At 32.5% G+C, this 23632-nt stretch overlaps 1 protein-coding gene across 2 annotated transcripts; it reads left to right on the top strand.

The window, feature by feature from the left end:
- Window positions 1-15677: 15677 nt before the first annotated feature.
- LOC120211852 (casein kinase 1-like protein 1) lies at window positions 15678-20051 on the top strand. 2 transcript variants are annotated; one of them, XM_039210318.1, is made up of 14 exons: window positions 15678-15896; window positions 15992-16032; window positions 16887-16956; window positions 17103-17251; window positions 17344-17439; window positions 17538-17608; window positions 17868-17929; window positions 18030-18093; window positions 18192-18276; window positions 18400-18526; window positions 18636-18724; window positions 18797-18860; window positions 19107-19228; window positions 19454-20051. In XM_039210318.1, the coding sequence occupies exons 1-14, from the start codon at window positions 15821-15823 to the stop codon at window positions 19733-19735; spliced, it is 1398 nt and encodes a 465-aa protein (XP_039066249.1). In that variant the 5' UTR covers window positions 15678-15820; the 3' UTR covers window positions 19736-20051. The 2 variants fall into 2 exon arrangements, with proteins under 2 accessions (XP_039066249.1, XP_039066250.1); XM_039210319.1 differs by having other exon boundaries at window positions 15681-15896; window positions 18636-18718.
- Window positions 20052-23632: the final 3581 nt, after the last annotated feature.

Here is a 23632-nt window from a genome sequence, read left to right as displayed (position 1 = left end):
GAATAGGATTATTGGAAATATTGTATTTTGTATTTGGTTAGTTTAGCATGAATGTAAGATTATCGTGTTTGGTTAAAGGAATAAAAGATTATTGGAATGTATATTTGATCAAATTGTTCTTATTATATATTTGTATAATATTACAAATTGTAAAATATTTATATTTTCTTTAAAAATTAAATTCATAATATTTATATAATTTTTTTACACAATTAAAAATATAAAAAAGGTTTAATGAAAGGGTAAAAAAAATTTAACCCTTGAACTTCATATAAAATTTTAATTATAGATTTTTTTTGTAAATCTAAAATAATTTAAGGATAAATTTGTAATTTAACATTCGTAGAATTTTTATTATTCAATGACAGAAGAATGATATTTTTGAAAAAAAATAATAATTTAAGGGCATTTTAGTCCAAAACGCCGGTAATGTTACAATACCTAAGGGAAGGGAGGTAATGACATTCCCGGTAATATACCCAAAAAAATCTACTATTAGTAATAAAACATTACCGGGAATGAGATTCCCGGCCAACCAAATATGGGAATCCCACAATCCTTGAACCAAACACCCCCTTAGGCAGCAGGTGATAAATAATTTGTTTAAAATCTGAACCAAAATTTAATACTTAATTAAAACCCTGGTTTGAATTTTGATATAGATTTAGACATGAAAGGAGTTAAGATCAAATATTGAGGGTTAGATTATTTTATATTAAAAGAACATGGATTTATTGATATTTAATCTAAAATTTGAGGTACGAACCAAGCGACTTCAGTGGTAAATAATTGTTGTTATTCTTTGAGGTCACGAGTCCGGGTACCAGAAATGCTAGTGGTCTATGCGTTCTATGTAAAATGGTTGAGAGTTATGTTTAAACAGATACTACTTTGTACTTACTATATATTAATGATAAAAAACTAAAATTTAAAAGAGACACTGGCGTCTGGAGGATCTATATGTAGTTGAGGGAGGGTATGTCTACCATGAAATTTGAAATTTTATATGTTAATTTTTTATTTTACTGATGATGCCTACCCTAAAATTTTTATGTGTCCACTCGTACGAAAATTTTCGAATCCACCACCGGAGAGAGGTAAAAGTCTTATTTGACAAATATTTAAACTAAAAAAACCCTAAAATACTATTATATCAAAAATTTTAGGAGGGACAATAATCTCTCCCAAACCCTTACTAGATTCGTCCGTGAATTTAGGTTAATTTTTCATGTATAGGTAGAATAACGAAATTATCAAGATTATATTATTGTAATTTGGTATATTTGAATGATTCTAAACCCTAAACTCCAACTACTAATTCTAATTTTAGATCCTAAATCCTAATACTAGGATAAACTATTTATTTGGTATCTCACTTATTTCCATGTTATTGCTTCAGTCATCCAACTATTTTTTTAATTTGTTGTACCTTCTCGGTAAGACCAATTTGTGTATAACAAGACTTCCAGATAACATATTCGCAGTTAGGGATGGCAACGGGCCCGGTTCGGGCCGGGTATTGGTCCCCCCGTCCCCGTCCCCGTTTAAAAAACCGGTACCCGTCCCCGTTTAAAAAACCGCGGGGATTTAAATGGGGATCCCCGTTTAGCACAAAAGATTATTTAAACGGGTATTGGGCCAGGTATTGGGTCAGGTATTGGGTCGGTATTGGGCTGGGAATCGGGTCGGGTATATATATATATTTAAATTAAATATATATTTTTTATTTAAATTAAATTTATTAATATTATATATATATATATATAAATAATTATTTTTAATATTTATCGGGTCGGGTATCGGGGCGGGTAATCGGGGTGGGTAATCGGGTAATCGGGGCGGGGATTACCAAACCCGTCCCCGTCCCCGTCCCCGTTTAAAATAAATGGGTTTTCCCCGTCCCCGTCCCCGTTTATCATCCCCGAACCCGACCCGTTTAATTCGGTTTTTGGTTTTCCCCGTCGGGTTCGGGTTTTTTTGCCATCCCTATTCGCAGTGGAAGTTCAAAGAGAATATCTCCAGAGGTTGAATCTAGTAGTGTATATGAATAGAGCATTCAGTGAATTGTTCGTGAATCGTTCATATAACGTTCGTTTATTAAGGTAAGTAAGAAAGTATGATTTTTTGTTCATTTAATAAACGAACGAACACGGACATGAGTGTGTTTGGTTAATTTATGCTCACAAATAAACTCGTTTATAAGTTTGTTCGTTTATGTTCACGAACAAACTTGTTTATAAGCTTGTTTAGAAACTCGTTTAGTTTTTTACATTTTAAATATTAGTGATTGTACATACTAAATTGAAATACATGGTGAAATATAGAGTTTAAACTATAAACCCTAAAAAATTAAGCAATTGTTGTATAATTTTATCATTTCCCCTAAATATAACACCAAAAAATCCCTTTTTCTATATCTCTCTTTTCCCCCTTATAGTCGTTTCTATTTACGTCTCTATAAATGAATATGTTTTGAGACGCTAAACGAACATATTCATAAATGTTAAACAAATACTAAATGAACATGTTCACAAATATTTAAACAAACATGTTCATTAACATTTAAACGAACGTACCGGTGAACGTTAAATTAATAAACATGAACATAGACACGATATTAAAAAATTTTAAACAAACACAAATTGAACATGAACATGAACGCCTTCAAAAATAAACAAACGAACACAAACATAATATTTTTCGTTCAAGCTCAATTTCCATTCAGACACCTAATAGGATCTCAAACATCAGACACCCTTTGAGAAGTTGTGACCTCTTGACAATATATTTAATAGTCAACATTGCCTACCAGAACTAAATCTATTGTTAATTGTATGTATCTATTGTATTTATCAACTTACAAATAATACGATTGTATCACTATCGATAATGACTATCCTTTCAATTAGAATGGATAAATTGTCTACGATTGTCCAAACCGATTTGTTTACATCAATAAAAAATTATACGTATTTTTTTTTATTTTAATAACCTACAATTAAGTTTGATCATTTGACTAAACATTAATGAAGATGTTGTATACTATAATAATAATTTTAGCTCATGAAAAATACAATTTTATCAAATTGGTCTTAATTCAAATAATTTGATATTTTTTTATATTTAAAAATTATATAAAGTTTTTATTTATTTTAATTTGAAGTAATTTAATATTTTAATAATTATTTATAATAATAATTAAATTATTTAAATAAACATTACATAAATATTTTTTCATTTGTAGATGTGATAAAATTAAGGATGATCACAAGTCAGGTTAGGGTCGAGTCTTTGGTCAACCCGGCCTAATCCGAAAATATGTATCCTTCACTATATCTGGTCCGACCCAAAAATTATATATTTTCTATTCGACTCGACCCGATCCGAAAATATATATCTTACACCTGACTTCGACACAACTCAAATTTTTAGAGTATAAATTTGACCTGGCCTGAACCTGTATAAAGTAAAGATTTAATTAAAATAGTCATAAAATTTTAAATGAAATTACATTATCATCCTCGGGTCGAGTCGGGTCAGAGTTTTTTCACCCTCCACCCGACCTATCCTCACCCCTTAAAAAAATTGTTACGATCTTACTCAAACCTGATTTTTTTTTATAAAAAAATCTAACTCTATCCAATCGGATCGAAAACCTTCGAATTCATGTTAAATTGTCATCCATAGACAAAATCAAAGTATATAGGCTTAAGGATCACAGATGCCCCTTTAGTAGACTAAAATTATCAATTTTACCCCTATCGTATTTTCTCATCAATTTAGCCCTTGAAGTTGTTTAATTTAATCAATTTCAACATTTGATCGTATTGACTAACAAAACCGTTAGTTTCTGATGACATGGTCGCCAACTGTTTCCACTTGGGATATTTTTGCTGATGTGTAAACCGATTAACATGTCCAAAAAAACAAAGTAAAGATTTACGCGGGCTAAAAAAACCCTAATTTTTTTCATAATCCCTAAAAACACAAAAAGGGAAAACAAATTCCCAAAATCACTATTAAATGAAAACTCTAGAATCCATCTTCAACCTAAAAAACACAATTGAATACTCTCCCAAAATCAAATTGGTACCCTAAAATTAAGAGAGAAAGCAAGACATCTTCAACCGAAAGCAAGACATCTGCCAAAAATTGAAAGCAAGCGAGAAAGAGGAAATAAATTCGTGAATAATCGAGAGAGAAAGTTTGAGGGGTTATGTTAGAGCAATCAAGAAGTGGTAAGTTTTAGGGTTTTAAGTAGTATTTAAGTGTTTTGGGTTTAGGTTTTGTTGATTTGAGAAAATTTTATATGTTTGATTTTTTAATTAAACACCAAAAAAAAATTTGTCTTCTTTTAATTGATTTACACTTTCACACACGGTTTTCCATGACCATTTGTTTTTTCCCTTTCTTTTTCCTACCATGGTCTCATGTTTTTGACCCAAAAATGGACTTAGATTCCTGTCATGGTTCTCATGCTTTTCCATTTGAGAAATACAAAGATTCTCTATTTTTCTTTGTTGAATAATTTGATTTAAGATGATTAAAACTTAATGATATTATTTAATTGTTAATGTGTTTATTAACATCGGGGTTGTTGTGTTACAAGATGGGTACAAAACCAAAAATTTTTGTGTTACAGTATCATCATGTAGGTAAATTTGTAAGTTCACCTAAATTTGAGTATATAAATGGAAAATTTGAAAAGTTTCAAGTTGATCTCAATATACTGTGTTATTGGGATTTAATTAGGAATATGAAGGATGTAGGGCATGTCTCTGATTCATGGTTGTACTATAATGTTGAGTTAATTGATCAATGAAATAGCCAAGATGGGGTGAATTGACAATTAAAATTTTGGTGGAAGCTTTTGCAGAAAATAGAAAATATTGCACAGCGATTTAGAGTGGTTCGACTTCCTCAATCAAAGTCTACGTCCACTACCTTAGCTATTCACACTAAAGATTTTTCAACAAATTCACTAATTTGTTCTTTCTTTTGAGGACAAAGAGTAACCTTACAACTCCCTCAAGAATTATACCCCAAATTCTTTAGAACACTCTCTCCCAAAGAGAAATACACAAATTTTGCAAACTTACAGAAAAACCTCACAATGCAATATGTTTGCACAATTCTAGAACAAGAAAAGAAAACTCAAATATGATTACAAATGAGCACAATATGTGTTTTTGAAAGAAAAATGAATATTTGAAGAAAAATTGGCTTGAATTGCACAAACTTGATGTTTGATGCTTTCTCTTTTGTTTTTTAATGACTTGTTGTTGATCAATGGCTTAAAAACTCGTTTAAATACACCTTGCATTGATTCTAGCCGTTGGGAATCATTTAGGTGATGTTAGAGCTGCTGTAGTGTGAAAACCTTCTTGTAAAAGCCTGATGGGAGCGTGGGGTATCGGTATTTGCAGTGTAAAATTCAAATATTTCGACCGTTAAATGACTAGGGGTATCGGTACCTCTAAGGGGTTATCGGTACCCATTGGGTATTCTGTTTTTCTCGGAGCCAAAATTAACACAAGGGTATCGATACCTATGACTTAGGTATCGGTATCTCCGCATTTAAAACTTATTTTTAGCTCGATTAAGGCTCAAAATACTTTGTAAAAATTGTTTCAAAAATATTTTAAGATTGAAACACAATTTTACACTTTAGTAAGGATTGAAATTGACCTTTGAAAATCTTGGAGTAATATTTGTGATGTTCGAATAATTTAATCGAATATAGTTTAAAAATGATTGTAAAATCTTAAAATTCAGTAACACTTAATTTGTTATATCGAAACATCAAAATGTTTTCAACAATCTCCCTTTTTTGATATAACAAAACATTTAAGTAATTTTAAGGTTTTCTTTGAAAATCATTTTTGAAATTATAAAATTACTCCCCCTTACTATATTCTCCCCCTTTTTGTTAAATCAAAAGACTCTATAAAACATTTTAAACAAGGTTTTTGAAAAATTAGCCAATTGATTAAAAATTTAAAGCTTAAGCTGCTAAGATCACAATCAAGAGAAATGTTAGCCATTAGTTTCATAATTCAATATTCATAAATAATGTGAAATGGTAAATTGGTCATAATATGCCTAAAATGTAAATGATGCAAAAACTAATAAAACCAATATAAATCAAACCAAATTCAAACCAAATATATATATATATATGTATATATATATAAACATTCAAGTTCAAACATCCATATCATCCAAAATATATCAACCCAAACATATCCAAAATGTTTTAACAATTAAGTTCTAAGTTCAATCCAAGAAAACTAAGCAATGCAAGGTTTAATCATACATAGGTGGATCGGGAGGAGGAAAATATGCTCGCATAGCGGCCATCTCAAGTGTGAGCATATTGATTTCTTCGTTCGATGTTTCGTTGTTCGCGCGCATCTCCTATAGAATTTCCAATTGTTGAGCCCCCATAGTGGTTAAATGGGACTCTATGGATGTATACCTCATATCAAATGACTCCAAAAACGATCGAAAATATGGAGGCATTTGATCCTCTTACTGTGCCGGCTCATCATCGGGTACGTGATCATCAATATCTCTCATAAGTTGTTCAAGATCTGGCGTCCGCTGCCGGTGCCGGAGGAGCTTGTGAAGAGCTAGTTCCCGGTGTTTTCTCGATGGATCGAACCTATTGGGTTTTTCCCCTTTTTCATCCTGATTTCTTTAAAGATGTCAAGTTGATTTCGTTTTTAAGAGGGATGACTACATCAAGCCGTACCTTAAGCTGGGTTTTGATAAACAAGTTACTTAGAAGACAACCGTAAACTGGAGTTTCAACAAGTTTTTTTTATTAGGGACATTGTTCACGGTTTCAACGAGTTCAACAAAGATAATTTGAGGTAGGTTTATTTTCCTATTTTTATGGATACAATGTATCCACCATAGGTATAAAGCTCTAAGAGTGTAGTATTTGCCTCCGGATGGTCTAAACCACCAAGAGATAATCAGATGAAGAAAACGATCGTGGGGATCTATTACACTCGCACTCGACTTGGCTTTGTAAGGAGTACCTACTAGTTCTTTTTCATTATCTAAGCCGTTATTATTTAAACCAAATGTGTTAGCTATGTAGTCTGAGTCAATATAAATGAATTATCCTAGAATATAGGATCGAATTCCTATGGTTTCGGTTCGAGCTTCGTTTTGGACACAAACCTCATTAGAATAGAAAATTCGAACAAGTTGTTGGTAAACTACTGGTTCGAGTTGGAAAAGTTTATCAAATTCCAGGTTTATAGGGTAGGAAGATATTTAAAGTTCATATCTATCATTACTTGAAGAGAAATGATACGTTCTTCCAGAATTTTATAAGACTCGAAGAGATAAACAAACCTATGGTGAAGATTATCCCCACAGCCAGGTTCGTTAAAGCACTAGTTTTGAATTGTTATTTCGGGGTCATCAGGGTTAGGATTTTATGTTTGAATAGGAGGTCGGTTTGGTGGTCGGTTTGAACGACTAGATGATGACCTAGGGTGTTTATGAGATATGGTTCAAGAAATCAGAATAAGATAGATACCTGTAATTTTAAAAACATATGTATGCAACAATATCAATCCCAAAACTCAAATGAGTCCTCAATATTTCAAGGTTCTCTAAAACTAATCATAATGGGCAATTTGGAAAACTATTTGAAAAACGATGTTTGAAAAATCATAATAAGTATAGTTTTCATGAAAACAACATAATTAAATCAAAAACAACAATTTAAAAACAAAATCATAATTTTTTTCTGAAAATTTCCAAAAATTTTGAAAAATATTATGTTCTTGATGAAATTAGTTGTAGATTATCATTCTAAATCAAAATTTAAGCAATGCCCAATATCTAATTTAACCTATAACTAATTAAAACTAGTCCTATGTTCAAAAATAATAAAATAGTGGTTTTAGAAAAATTACCTTGAAATATGAAGATTGAGTGGATTTTGATGTTGTTTGCACTAGTTTGATGATTGTAGCTGGAATATATGTTGAAAACTGAACTAATTTTGACTTGAATCGTTGAAAATGAGCAAAGTTTGAGAGTAGGGGTGATTTGAGAGGCGCACGGCTGTGAGGGTTTTAGTATTTGGGTTTTGATAAAATATTTTAGGGATTTAATACCCAAAACCCGACGGGGGTATCGATATCCTTATAGGGGTATCAATACACATTCAAAGAGGACATCGATACACGTTGAAGGAGTATCGATACCTCGATACCTAGTAGGGGGTATCGATACCTGTTTTAGGGGTATCGATACCTGTTTTAGGGGTATCGATACACTATGCACAAAAATGTCAAAAATCTGCATTTAAACACTTAGAATGCTAAATTAATTTGCTCCAGTGGTATTGACAACTTATATTACAAAAAATAACTATGTTCAATCAATTAAATTTTATTTGAACATATTATTAATTTTCTCTAAAAGATTATAAACTCCCCCTAACTATTATCAAAAAATGCAATAAAAAGAGTTATTTTTATAAGCATTGTTCAATTCTAATTAAAAGTGCTAAAATTATTTAAACACTAAGTGAAGATAGGTCAATTAAACCTAATTCTCTCCTAAGTGTCCAAAATATTTCTTTATCTAAAGGTTTTGTAAAAATATCTGCTAATTGATGCAAAGTATCGAAAATTCTAGAACTACATCTTCTTTAGAGACATGATCTCTAATGAAATGATGTATAATTTCAATGTGCTTAGTTCTAGAGTGTTGGATGGGATTTTTAGTGAGACAAATAACACTAGTATTGTAACACTTAATAGGTATTGTACCTACTTCAATTCCATAATCTTACAGTTGTTGTTTCATCTATAAAACTTATGCACAATAACTACCGGCTAAAATTTATTCCGCTTCAGTGGTAGATAATGCAACACAATTTTGTTTCTTTGAAAACCAAAAAATCTACATATTTTCTAGGAATTGACAAGTACCGGAGGTACTTTTCCTATCTATTTTGCATCCTCCATAATCCGTATCAGAGAAAGCATGTAAGCTAAAGCTAGAGTCTCTATGATACCAAAGTACTAAACTAGGAGTGTCCTTAAGGTATCTAAAGATTCTTTTAATAGTTAGTAAATGTGATTCCTTAGGGCATGATTGAAACCTGGCACATAAGAAAACACTAAACATAATGTTCGGTCTACTTGCAATTAGATAAAGTAAAGAACCAATCATTGACCTATATCATTTAACATCCACACATTTACCTCCTTTATCTTTGTCAAGCTTTGTAGAAGAGCTCATTGGAGTGGCATGAGGTTTCCCATATTCCAATCCAAACTTCTTGATCATATCCTTGACATATTTTGCTTGATTGATGAAGATACCATTTTTTCTTTGCTTGATTTGGTGTCCCAAGAAATATGAGAGCTCTCCCATCATGCTCATCTTGAATTCACCTTGCACCGGCTTTGAAAATTCTTGGCAAAGAACATTATTAGTATAACCAAATATTATACCATCAACATAAATTTGAACTCCTAACAAATCTTTACCTTTTCTCTTAAAAATAATGTAGTGTCAACCTTCCCTTATAAAAAACCTTTTTCAATTAAAAAATTTGACAATCTTTCATACCAAGCTCTAGGAGCTTGTTTTAAACCATAAAGTGCTTTTGTCAATTTAAAGACATGATTTGGAAATTTTAAATCTTCAAAACCTGGAGGTTGTTCCACATACATTTCTTCTTTTATAAAATATTTAAAAATGCACTTTTAACATCCATTTGATATAATTTAAATTCATTGAAACATGCAAATGCTAATAACATTCTAATTGCTTCCATCTTAGCTACATGAGCATATGTTTCATCATAGTCTAAGCCTTCTTCTCGAGTATAGCCTTGAGCAACAAGTCTAGCCTTATTCCTCACTATATTACCACTTTCATCAAGCTTATTCCTACATACCCATATAGTACCTTCAGTATATTTATTATTAGGCCTTTCAACTAATGTTCATACTTTACTTCTCTCAAATTGATTTAACTCTTCTTGCATAACCATAATCCAATGTTCATCATTTAATGTTTCTTTAATATTCTTAGGCTCTATGCATGAGATAAATGTAACATAATTACATATATTTCTAAGAGAAGATCGAGTTGTTATCCCTTTGGATGAATCACCTATTATCTCACCATCCTTCACATAGTTGTATTCTCTTGGGTAAGAGATTTCTCTTTCTTCAATGGTTGAATTCTTGAGAACATCGTGAGTTTCCTTATTTTTTGCTTCTTCCTTTGATGATGGTTCTCTAACGTCATGTGTATTTACAACACCTATGTCATCATCAACACAAGAATCCTTCATCAGAAGGGGATTATCATCGAAAACAACATGTATAGACTCTTCTACCACTAAAGTTCTTTTATTAAATATCCGATAAGCTTTAGAATTTAAGGAATAACACAGAAAAATTCCTTCATCACTTTTAGCATCAAATTTGCCAAGATTATCTTTACCGTTGTTTAAAACGAAACATTTACATCCAAATGGATGAAAACAACTAATGTTAGGCTTTTTATTTTTGAAAAGTTCATATGGAGTTTTCTTCAAAATAGGCCTAATCATTACTCGATTTATAATATAACAAGCGGTATTTGTGGCTTTCGCCCAAAAATATTTTGGCAAATTGTTTTCACAAAGTATGGTTTTAACCATTTATTCTAAAGTTTGATTTTTCCTCTCAACAAATCTATTTTGTTGAGGTGTTCTAGGTGTTGAAAAATTATGGCTAATTCCATTTGAATTACAAAAATCAATAAATCTAAGATTTTCAAATTCAGTACCATGATCACTCCTAACACTAGTTATGGAGTAACCTTTTCGTTTTGGATTACTTTTGAAAACGTGATAAATTTTTCTAATGTTTAATCTTTAGTACTTAAGAATAGAACCCAAGTATATCTAGAATAGTCATCTACCAATACAAAACAATATTGTTTTCCACCCAAGCTAACAGTCCTAATTAGCCCAAAAAGATCTATATGGATCAATTGTAATACTCTACTAGTTGATACATCATTAATGGACTTAAAAGAAGCTCTTTGATGTTTTCATTTAGCACATGAATCACAGATTTTATCTTTGTCAAATTTTAGCTTTGACAACCCTATTACTAAATTTCCTTGAATTAGTTGTTGTAAAACACTCATGCTAGTATGTCCTAGTCTCCTATGCCATAACCAGCTATCATGTTCATCCTTATAAACTAGTCAAAAATTAGTCATATTTATTGAATCTAGATGCACCATGTAAATGTTTCCTATTCTATGACCAATGAGCATAATCTTGTTTGATGCAATGTCAATGACTTTACAACTATTTGTTTCAAATAAGACATTGTATTCTTTATCACATAATTGACTAATACTCAAAAGATTATACTTCAATCCATTCACATATAAAACATTTTTAATTTGTATGGAATAGGTATTACCTATTGTACCTATACCTTCAATGTGAACTTTTGAATTATCATCAAAAGTCACATTTCCTCCATTTTTTTGTTAAGCTCTATGAACCGACTCTTATCTCCAGTCATGTGTCTTAAGCATTCATTGTCAAGGTACCATGAGTTTGAATTTGTTTCCCGTGCCTTGTAGCAATACTAATTTCCCTACAAACATAGATTAAGTTTTGATTTTCCTTATGTTTAGTAGTAATGAATTCTTTAGGAACCCATATACTTCTAATGATTTTACCATTAAAAGTTCTTTGAGGACCTTTATGATTGTAGTTTTTAAAACTTTTTCTAACAAAGTTGGATTTTGAATTTTCTCCTTTTTCAAAACGCTTTGTTCCAACTTTATTAAAAGAAGCTTTAAGATCATCAATTTTCTTTTTATGATCATCATTTACTCTTGAAAGTAAGTCATACAAATCAATATTTTTCTTTTCAAACTCGTCTAGTTTGATTTGCAAGTTTTTAATCTTACTTTCAAGCTCAAAGTTGGTATTGGATATGAGATTATTTTAGTTTTTCAATTTTGAAACATCATTTTTGTATTTTAAAAATAATTTCTCATAATCCGAAGCCAACCCAGTATATTCCTTTAAGAACTCATCAAAAGAATAATCTTCGAAGTTAAATGAGCTAGAGGTTACCTGAGAATCCTCCCGAAAGCCATCAAGCCAAGTTTGCTACTTCTTGTTCCTTTTCATCAGAAGTTTCATCATCTCTCTATGTAGCCACGTATGCTTTATACTTCTTCTTGGATTGACCCTTTTTCTTTAATTATGGGCAATCGTATTTGACATGCCCCAGTTTTTTGCATTCATAGCAAATAATAGAGTCTTTCTCATTCGATTCAGTTTTGAAGCCTTCATTTCGTTTGAATTTTCTTCATCGGATGGGATTCATCAGTTTTCTGAACCGTTTGGCAAATAATTTTATTTCCTCGTCTTCGTTATCTTTATCCAAATCACTTTTATCTTTTGTGGATTTGAGAGTAACTCCAACGTTCTTTTTTTACTCCGTCTCTTTCTTTGTCTTGTCCCTTTTCTCGAGGTCTTCCTCATCTTGAAGCATCATTTCGTACGTGAGGAGAGAACCAATAAACTCATCGAGAGTTAAAGATTTTAAATTTTTAGTCTCGATAATCGCCATCTTCTTTGATTGCCAAGCTTTTGGAAGAAAGTAAACTAACTTCCTTACAAGCTTCTCTTTTGAAATAATCTCTCCATATGATTTGAGACCATTGACATTCACGGAAAATCTATTCGTCATAGCTTTGATGTCTTCATCCGGTTTCATCCTGAAATTTTCATGGCTATGAGTTAGAAGACTAATTTTAGATTCTTTTACGTCGTTTGTGCCTTCGTGAGTGACTTGTAGTTTATCCCATATTTCCTTGACAGTTGTACAAGATGAAATTCTTCCATATTCATCTGGTCTAAGAGCACAAAATATAATATGGATTGCCATTGAGTTGAGCTGGAACATTCTTGTTTCTCCTTCACTCCACAATCTTGAATGAGTGTAAGGTATGATGTATCCGTCTTCCATGATATTTCATGCTCCCATGTCACTTGCTTGAATGAAGTACCTCATTCTATTCTTCCAATAAGCATAATTAGCTCCATTGAAGAAAGGAGGCTTGTTGACGGGCATTGAATCAAGACCAAAGTCGAAGTTTGAAGTGGAGGCCATTGATTGCTTGATTATCGATATAACTCTTCCCGAATCGACTTAATAGGTGATTAAATCTTCAAATGAGTGAGGCTCTGATATCAATTGTTGAGTTAATCGATCGATGAAATAACCAAGAGAGGGTGAATTGACAATTAAAATTTTGGTGAAAGCTTTTGCAGAAAATAGAAAATAACTGCACATCGATTTAGAGTGGTTCGACTTTCTCAACCAAAGTCTACGTCCACTACCTTAGCTATCCACACTAAGGATTTTCCAACAAATTTACTAATTTGCTCTTTCTTTTGAGGACAAAGAGTAACCTTACAACTCCCTCAAGAATTATACCCCAAATTCTTGAGAACACTCTCTCCTAAAGAGAAATACACAAATTTTCCAAACTTACAGAAAAACCTCACAAGGCAATATATTTGCACAATTCTAGAACAAGAAAAGAACACTCAAAGATGATTTAAAATGAGCACAATATGAATTCTTAAAAGCAAAATGAATATTTGAAGAAAAATTGGCTTGAATTGTACAAACTTGTTTGATGCTTTCTCTCTTATTTCTTAATGACTTGTTATTGATCAATGACTTCAGAACTTGTTTAAGTACACCTTGAATTGATTCTAGCCGTTGGGAATCATTTGGGTGATGTTAGAGTCGTTGTAGTGTAAAAACCGTTTTGCAAAAGGTCGTTGGGAGCGTGGGGCATCGATACACCTTCAATGGGTATCGGTACCTACAGTGTAAAATTTAAATATTTTGATCGTTAAATGACCAGGGGTATCGATACCTCTAAGGGAGTATCGGTACCCATTGGGCATTCTGTTTTTCTTGGAGCCAAAATTAACATAAGGGTATCGGTACCTCTAGGGGGTATCGGTACCCATTGGGCATTTTGTTTTTCTTGGAGCCAAAAATAACACAAGGGTATTGGTACCTATGACTTAGGTATCAATACCTCCTTATTTAAAACTTATTTTTGGCTCGATTAAGGCTCGAAATACTTTGTAAAAATTGTTACAAAAATATTTTAAGATTGAAACACAATTTTACACTTTAGTAAGGATTGAAATTGACCTTTGAAAATCTTGGAGTAATATTTTTGATATTTGAATAATTTAATCAAATATACTTTAAAAATGATTGTAAAATTTTAAAATTCAGTAACACTTAATTTGTTATATCGAAACATCAAAATGTTTTCAACATATAAGATACCAAATGTTACATTCATTGGTGATAATGGTAGATGATGAATCGATTAGGTAATGTTTAGGGATTCTAAACATAAAGGGTGTAGTAGACTTTTATGTGGACCACACAAAAAATTATGTGATAATTGAAGCTCATAAAAGAAGCAAATAAGTAGTTGAGGATTTTGGTTCTTTTAGCCAAAACAATAATGACAGTGCTAAGGGTAATGGTAAAACTGAAGGTGTGGCCACTGTTCACATTAAAGAGCTTTGTCTTAAAGAGGAAATTATTAGAACTGATGAAACTACTAACACTGTTGACACTAGTTTTGAAGAAGAAAATGCTGGAATGAAAAATGTAAATAATGTGGTTTGTAATGAAACTGTGACACTGCTTGAATTGTAGATATTATCAATGATGATGATGTAGACCTCTATAAATTTGGTATTGTTGAGGAAGAAACATTAGAAAACTCTCATAATTTTTTGTTGGATGTTGAAATAGCTTCTGATGTAGATAAAGAAGTTGAATCAATTAGGGAAACATTGAGATGTCATGAGAATACAAATAATGACAGTGATAGTGAAGACAATCAAGATCGACTGAACATTTGACTTTAACAATAAAAAGAAACAACTTTAAGGAGGATCTAAAATTATAAACCTTGTAATAACCAAGCGACTTCGAAGGTAAATGAATTGTTGTTATTCCTTGAGATCCCAGTTCGAGCACCAGAAATATCAGGGGTGTTAGTGTTCAAGGTCAAATGGTCGAGAGTTATATTTGAATAGATATTGTCTTATACTTACCCATATTAATAAAAAAAATAAAATTAAAAACCTAGTCAAGTTCCAATGTTTAGAGCCTCTTAACATGCATGAATTTCACTCAAAGATGTTAAAACGACAAATGGTGCTTCTTATTTGGTGTTAAAGCAGCTGTTACCGTTCGAGTGACCAATTTATTTTAAGATGATCATATTAATGATCATTTTGTAATTTTTAAAACTTCAATGACAAAACAGAAAACTTACTTAAACTTTAGAAATTATTTGTACACTTCATCCCAAAAAAAAAACCAGAGGCAGCAAGATCACGTGACAATGGGTTATGCTAAGGATAACAAGCACGTGAGGCGGGGCCCACTCTAAGAGTGGCGCCAAAAACACTCAATAGAAACTCTCGCAATCTTTACACGTGTATCTCTCACCCCCCAGATTTTTTTTCCCGGAAAAAAATAAAATAAAAGCAAAAGTATTTTTAGAAAAAGCATTTTCGCCGTTGTTTAAAGCATTATTACTTCCTTTTGCTTCGATACGACCGAATCCTCTGTACTACCAGCAAACAAAGCTTCTAGAGATATAGAAAATAAGATGAATTAGGGTTTAGATTATAGTTAGGGTTGTGAATTTCCCCCTTTTTAAATCATTTCTTTGCTTGTTTGAAGTTGAATCGATGGAGCCTTGCGTCGGTAATAAGTTCCGGCTTGGTCGTAAGATCGGCAGCGGCTCTTTCGGAGAGATCTATCTGGGTTCGTTGCTTTATTATTGTTTTTCATTTTTTTTTCTCTTTTGTTTGTGTATTTGAGTGTAATTTGGCGCTTTGTTTTTTATTATCGCTTTGCAGGTACTAACATTCAGACAAATGAAGAGGTTGCCATTAAGCTTGTAAGTAGTCTTCGTTTACATTTTCACTTTCTATTTTGGTTGATTTTCTTGTTTTTGGTTGTCTGCTTATCTGGAGCTGTGCTCTGTTGCATTAACTTTCTTAAAAAAATAGCAAAGCAATTGCTATTTTGATTAGGGTTTAGCCTGAGATTGTTTCTGTTCAATTCCATCGCTAACACAATCAATCATAACTTAGTGATGTGGTCGATTCATAGGATAGTTGTACAGCAAGAAATTGTAGAAATCTTTTATTCGTCACTTAGTTTTGTTCTAGCCGTTGTGCACGTGAGGCAGAAACTGTATTCCAATTTCCTTTGTGGTTGTTTGGGGTAAGCATGAAAACTGTGCTGATGTTGGCAGCCGCTTGGCATTGTGCTCATGGTTTTTACAAACTCCCTCATAGGGAACAGTGGAAAGCAAACTATTAATTGTGATTGTAGATGGTGAGATCATCATGTCTCATTAGGAGGTTCAACTTTGTTCCTAAATGAATATTTGCATCATAGTGGACGAGGACAATATACACCGGGCAATTATCTCCTAATGCTGTTGCTTACCAATTTACCATCAAATCCACATTTATTCTCCATATTCATTTAATGTTAATCAATCAATGATGCTTCTAAATCTTAGTCAATTGTCATTTCAGCTTGGGTGACATTAAGAAATTGATTTTCTGCTAGAATTATTGTTTGACTTGATTGGTTATACTTCAAAGTTCTGTTGTTTTATTTAGGAGTTGCTTGCTTTTATTTAGTATTGGTAGTTGTTTTCTCCTATGTTGTTGTTGTTTTGACCTTAATATGTTATTTTTGGTACCTAAGGAAGTTACTGACCTTTTCTTTAATGATCAGGAAAATGTGAAGACTAAGCATCCTCAGTTGTTATATGAATCAAAGTTATACAGGTTCCTGCAGGGAGGAAGTAATAATATGTTTTATTTTTGTCTTTCTAAAATATGAAGTTGGTGTTTCAAACTGTGTCTGTTTCTAAATTTCATGTTCATAATCATTTTGTTTCTTTTGACTGCAATTTTTGAATTGCCGCTTCTCAATCTTTTGTTTTGGCAGCTGGGATTCCAAATTTGAGATGGTTCGGAGTTGAGGGAGACTATAATGTTCTGGTTATCGATTTGCTTGGACCCAGTCTTGAAGATCTATTCAATTTTTGCAGTAGGAAACTCTCATTAAAGTCAGTTCTCATGCTTGCAGATCAAATGGTAGTTTTGTAGAATCTTATAAATTTGCAACTGTGGTTCCCTTTCCATTAATGTCTTGTCACTTCATACTATTTTATACTTTTTCTCCCCAGATCAACCGTGTTGAATTTTTTCATTCAAAATCTTTCCTACATCGTGATATTAAGCCGGATAACTTTCTCATGGGATTGGGGAGGCGTGCTAATCAGGTTTCCGATTTCTGTTCAAAATATTGTTATGTATGTTTTTTGTTATATATTATATTTCAGGAGATTTGATGTGTTACTGCCTTTTTATTTTCACATAGGTCTACATCATTGACTATGGTCTGGCTAAGAAATATAGAGACAGTTCAACCCATCAACACATTCCATACAGGTGAAAGAACTTTTCCTGCATGTAGTCTATTGTATATAGTTTATAAGGCCTGATTTATTTCCATACCCCATATTTTTATTCTCTCAACTCCTAGTGATTTTTTTTGCACACAACAAATTACTTATATTGGTAGTAATGACGATTCACAAACTTGACACTGGCATGTCTATTTCATTATTATTTTTGCTGATTTAGTCTGTTGATGGTTTTGATATGCCAAGCCATTTTCTTATATTCTACCTGGTCATGGTTCTTTCAGGGAAAATAAGAATCTGACTGGAACTGCAAGATATGCAAGCATGAATACACACTTGGGCATCGGTATGTATGGTCCATCTTATTTATGGTGTCTTTTCTTTAATGTGTAGACCATTCTACAAGTCTTCTTAGTTTTGATCCTTGGCACTCCTATACCGTCTAGAGCAAAGCCGTAGAGATGATTTAGAGTCACTCGGATTTGTGCTTATGTATTTCCTAAGAGGAAGGTGATTCTTGCCGTCTCTACTCTCTACTACATTCTTTCTTTTTTGTCTTGCATTCATTTGCTTGATAGTTTTCGATTCTGATGCCGCTTTCTTTACAGCCTTCCTTGGCAAGGCCTGAAAGCTGGAAATAAGAAACAGAAGTACGAGAAAATTAGTGAGAAGAAGGTTTCTACCTCAATTGAGGTAATGAGGTCTTGAGTCTTGCAGTTGCAATAAATTTCTGTAAAGGTAATTTGAGGTAATAGAAAGAGGAAGATGTATGGCTTTGAGGTTCTGAATTATTGTGCGAAATTGTGGTTGTTGCAGGCCTTATGTCGAGGTTATCCTACAGAATTTGCATCATACTTCCATTATTGTCGTTCACTAAGATTTGATGATAAGCCAGACTATGCTTATCTCAAAAGAATATTCCGTGACCTCTTTATCCGTGAAGGTTTGAATTTACATTTTCTTTAGTAGTACATTCTGTCAGTTTGTATTAATCTACACTGTAACATCACATCACATCTGTTCTGTATTCTTTTTTACCCTTGCTAAAATAGGCTTCCAGTTCGATTATGTATTTGATTGGACCATATTGAAGTACCAGCAATCACAATTGACAACTCCTCCAGCTCGAGCCCTTGTGAGTGTGAGTAGGATGTTTTACTTTTTTTTTGTAATCGTTGCGGATTTCATCTTTTTTAATGCTCGTCTTTGTTAGGGCGTTGGTGCTGGAACAAGTTCTCCCATGCCCCCTGCTATTGCCAATGCTGACAGACACACAGGTCATTGCTGCTCCTTTCATATGATTGAGTCTGTCTTAAATAGCTCGTTTTTGCTATCTGTGTTCTGAAATTTTGGTTACTCGCGTGTGTTTACACCACACACAAAGTTTGCACATGAATGCTATTCTTTTTCTGTTTTTTTTCACCTGAAGTTCTCTTTGATATTTAACAAGAAAATGGAATCGGATATCTGTTTAAAAATCAAGTTACAATTGGAATTATACCAATTAAATCTCTTGCTTGCAGCTGGGACGGACATGCGAGCCACTGGTTTATTATCCATGGATTCCTCTCGGCGGAGAACATCAGGACCATTGATGAATTCTGGAAATCTTGCAAAACAGAAGAGTCCAGTTGCAAATGATCCTGTAAGTACTAAAAGAGTGGCAATCTTTTTATTTTATGATTGTGAACGTGTATATAGCTGTTCGATGGAACGAGCCTTGTACGAAAGATGGATGTGTTTCAGATACTGTATAATTCTATTAGCAATATATATTTGGTTGTTTTGAACTGACCCTGTGAAGTAGCCTATTATCATATTGTGTTTTCATTCTTAAGTGCTAACTAACTTGGATTTTACTTGGACCAAGTTTGTGGGGCATTCAGGTGGATCTTCTTCCCGGCGAGTTGCTGTTTCTAGCAGTCGTGATGCTTTAGCTGGTAGTGAGGTCGACCCACAACGTTCTCATGCAGCCTATGCTAGCTCTGGAACACTGCAAAAAAGTTCAAGCCGACAGAGAAGTCCTGTTGAATCTGTTGACCCTAAGTGGACAATGTCTGCTAGAAATACCTCTCATGTCAAGAACTTTGAAGCTGCCCTCAAGGGAATCGAAGGCCTGCAATTTGAAAGCGATGAAAGAATTCATTATTAAACGCTCAGCTATAAAAACTGTTGTAAAACATGAAATGGTTGATGTACTAATACATTTTCCATCAGAGTATGGGGGAGGTCGAGTTTTCGAGGGATTGGTAACTCGGTGCTCTTGATTTGGAACCGAGTGCAGTGCACACCCAAAGCATAAATTTCTGATCCTCTGATTATAGAAAACTTGTGAAGTTAAAATTTGAGTGCTTCGATTTCGAAGTTGTTGGCTGTCAAAGTTTAGAAGTGTTGTGGCATGGTATGGTTATTTTCTTACAAGCAGTTTTTAACTCCCTGTTTCTGTGGTGTTAATTTCCTCCTGAGATTGTAAATTGTTTACTGTACTCGTTTTACTTATTATTATATCTTTCTCTTCTTGTTTGTGTACTATTGCTGAGAAGTTGAATTTATAAATTCTCTTTTCATTAATGGAATATATAATGCAGGATTTATTCTTCGTCCATCGAGATAGTAAAAGGTTGTCTGAGTTGGAGGCTGTGCACAAAGCTTCACCAAACCTTGTCTCTACGAGCCAAAGCCATCATCGGCGGTCTGCCCTTAGGTCGAGAGCTGCTCGTAGCCACTGCCCCTTTCACAAATTTTTACACATCCTTGCAGCACTCTTCTTTCCAGCCTCATCAAACCTTTTTGCGCCTCTTTCTCCCTCCCCTCAATATAGCTGCCTACCTTACAGCGTTGCTAGGGATGGCAACGGGTCGGGTTTACCCGACCCATAAAATATGTATCCTCCATTTAAATATGACTTACGATATTTAGTGGTAATCGTGGGATCATATGGTCGTCTTCTGTTGGAATCAAGATACTCATTTTCAACGGCTGACGTCCATTTTGTGGGTTTGATTCCTACGATGCCCGCTTTTAGAACCAACCGCAATAATTGTGCTCATGGACCCGGGGAAGGCAGCTGCCTTCGCAGCCGTGTTGCACTGTACATGATGGTTTGTTGAATAACAACCTCCAAATTGGTTATGAATTTGATGGCTTTAATAAAATATCCACTCAAGTCACCCAACATTCCAGCATACAAACAGCAAATGGAATGATGAAATCTAAAAGAAACGTGTGTGTGTGTGTGTGTGTACCAATCTTCAGCGGCTAAAGAATTAAAGTTTCCATGGGGCACTGAAGTGTTGTTATGGTAATTAGTAAGCATCTTACTGAATTAAGTTCCCATCAGGCACTGAAGCAATGTTGTTATGGGGGTACTGTATGTAAAATCTAATCTGCTCTCCCTTTCCGATTCATCAAATCGTGATAGGCTGCCCAAGAATGCAGAAAATGAACCAGAATATCATACTCCCCACCTGCCATTGCCCAGTAAGAAAAGTCAAACTTAACGTATATGAATCAAAATAAATAAATAAAAGTTAGGGTAAACAACATACTTAGTACCTAAACTATCAGTTTTGATGCATTTCCGTACCTAACTTTTAATTTTTTTTTAAAACCACACTTCGTGTTTAGCTTTTGTTTCATTTTAATACCCGCTGTTAAAGCTTTCATGCGTTTAGTATATAAACTATCAATTTTGGTCCGTTTCCGTACCTAAATTTTCATTTTTATTAGAACTGAACATTAGATTTTGAACAGAATACTAAAATAAAACAAAATTAAACTTTAATATGCTTTTGAAACAATTAAGAGTCTAAATACTAAAACATACCAAAACTAATTAAGCACATTACTTTTATTTACACCAAATATCTATTAGGTCTTTTAACTAGAGATGATCAAAACTATACATGACAAACTGATTTTTCAACTAGACTCGAATTGACTAGTTGTAATATCATAAAATTGACTTGACTAAAAAAAATTCAAGTTCAAATCGAATTATAAAGTACAACTCGAATAATTCAAGTTTTTTTAGTAATTAGTTGATTAATATTTAAGTTTGAGTCTAATCCCTCGACCTTATATGACATATGTATTCATAAAAAAATGTAAAGGAATATATATGTGACGTAAATGATTATAAAAAATCATTTTAATTAAGATAAAATAATATAATATTATAATATTCACGACTAAATTTACAAAAAAAAAATCAAACATTCGACTCGACTTGAATTTTATAAATCCAACTCGACTCTAAAAATTATTTAATATTAAGATGTGAATTTAAGTTAAGATATATATATAATTTAAAATATGCACACATTTATAAGACATATAACAGTCAGTTACACTCAATGGCTAAGTTCTCTCATTATTGCCTAAAGACCTAGGATCGAATCCCACTATTCCCTATTTTCAACTTTCCTTGTTTTCTTTCTACTCTAGTGTGACACGTGTCACCCTCTGATTGGTGAAGTGAAAAATAAATCTGTTAAATTAAAATAAATTTATTGTCCATTCGAACGACAACACATGGCACCATCCGATTGGAGGATTAATTTTATTTTAATTTATTAAAATTAGGACCAAATTGATAGAATATATAAGTAAGAGTGACCAAATATATAATCATATCAATTTTACTAACTGTCACGCCAGTACTTCCGTTAACTGATAACAACAAGTGGTCTGATTGAATGCATTTAAATAGTTGGATGACGGATTGATAAAAATTCAAAAATGGTTATCAAAATGAAAATAGGCTATAGTTCGGTGGTCATCAGTATAGTTTACCCAAATTAAATATGATTAAAGACTAAAACTATAATTAAATCCACTTCAATGTCGTATTATTTTTACAAAAGATAATAATTAAAACCAGCAATATAAGTAAAAGCTATGGACACAGATTGAGTAATTAAAGCTGTCCCATTCAATTAAAAGGTTTATGCACAACATGGACCCACTATGTAAGGAAATGGATTCCACCTTAACTTCAGATGGAAAGATACATGTTTGACAATTTTAATTAAATTTAGACTTCTATTATTAGGGATATGCATGGAACGGGTTTTGACTTGAGTCGGATTTTTAAAAAAAATTGGGTTCAGATTAGGTCGGGTTTGGATTTAGGATAAAAAATATACTACAAAAAAAAATATAATTTTACCTTATATATTTAGGAATAATTACAATAATACCCTTCTATGTATTATTTTTTTCAATTAAGTCACTGTTTTTATTGAATAAAAATAATATTTTTTATTATTTAGGGTCGGGTTGTTAAGTTATATATCGGGTCGGGTTCGAGTCGGGTGGAATCTTGTTTTGGTCGATCGGGTCGGATCTCGGGTGAAAGATTCCTTGCTCTCAGGTCGGTTGGACAAAAAACCCAACCCATACTCATCTCTATCTATTATCAGATTTTTTGAAAATTTGTAAAAAAAAATAATAATAATTTCTTCAAATATTTTAAATTAAAGTCCTTTTAAACTTTTTAAAATCCTTATAAAATCTAAAAAAACAAATTAATTTAGACCTAAAAATTTGGAAAATTAAAAAAAAGATTCAATTTAGTTTAGCAAGATTGCTGTCAAGAGCAAATAGGTAACAGTATATTCCTTTTTTTGATAAATTACCCATTTAGTACATAAATTATCAATTTTAATTCATTTTAATACCTAAACTTTTTTTAAAAAAAATTAAAATCATACATAATATTTAACTTTTGTTTCATTTTAATATCTCACCGTTAAAACTTAACATGTTTAATACCTAAACTATCAATTTTAGTCTATTTTAATACCTACACTTTCAATTTTGTTAAATTTTGAACAGAGGTACTAAAATGAAACAGAAACTAAACTTTAGAAATGGTTTTGAAAATTAACACTTTGGACCAAAACTGATAGTTCATATACTAAACGCATAAATTACCCCTCTTCTTTCACTCTTCATGTGTTACAACTTACAATTAGACCTATAATATTTTTTTTAATAAAAAGATGCCTCGTAAGCTTGGAGAAATTACTAATACATTACATGAGAA

This window comes from Hibiscus syriacus, unplaced genomic scaffold (assembly GCF_006381635.1).
Source record: "Hibiscus syriacus cultivar Baekdansim isolate YM2019G1 unplaced genomic scaffold, ASM638163v2 tig00109987_pilon, whole genome shotgun sequence".
NCBI lineage: Eukaryota > Viridiplantae > Streptophyta > Magnoliopsida > Malvales > Malvaceae > Hibiscus > Hibiscus syriacus.
Note: the sequence above shows the minus strand (reverse complement) of the source record. Positions and strands in the feature narration are given on the sequence as shown.

Bases quoted from the DNA above. Each gene is read 5' to 3' on its own strand.
- LOC120211852 (XM_039210318.1), top strand. From the start codon at position 15,821: ATGGAGCCTTGCGTCGGTAATAAGTTCCGGCTTGGTCGTAAGATCGGC. The intron at 15,897-15,991 runs GTTCGTTGCTTT...ATCGCTTTGCAG, and splicing joins TTTCGGAGAGATCTATCTGG to GTACTAACATTCAGACAAAT. The intron at 17,252-17,343 runs GTAGTTTTGTAG...TTTTCTCCCCAG, and splicing joins TCATGCTTGCAGATCAAATG to ATCAACCGTGTTGAATTTTT.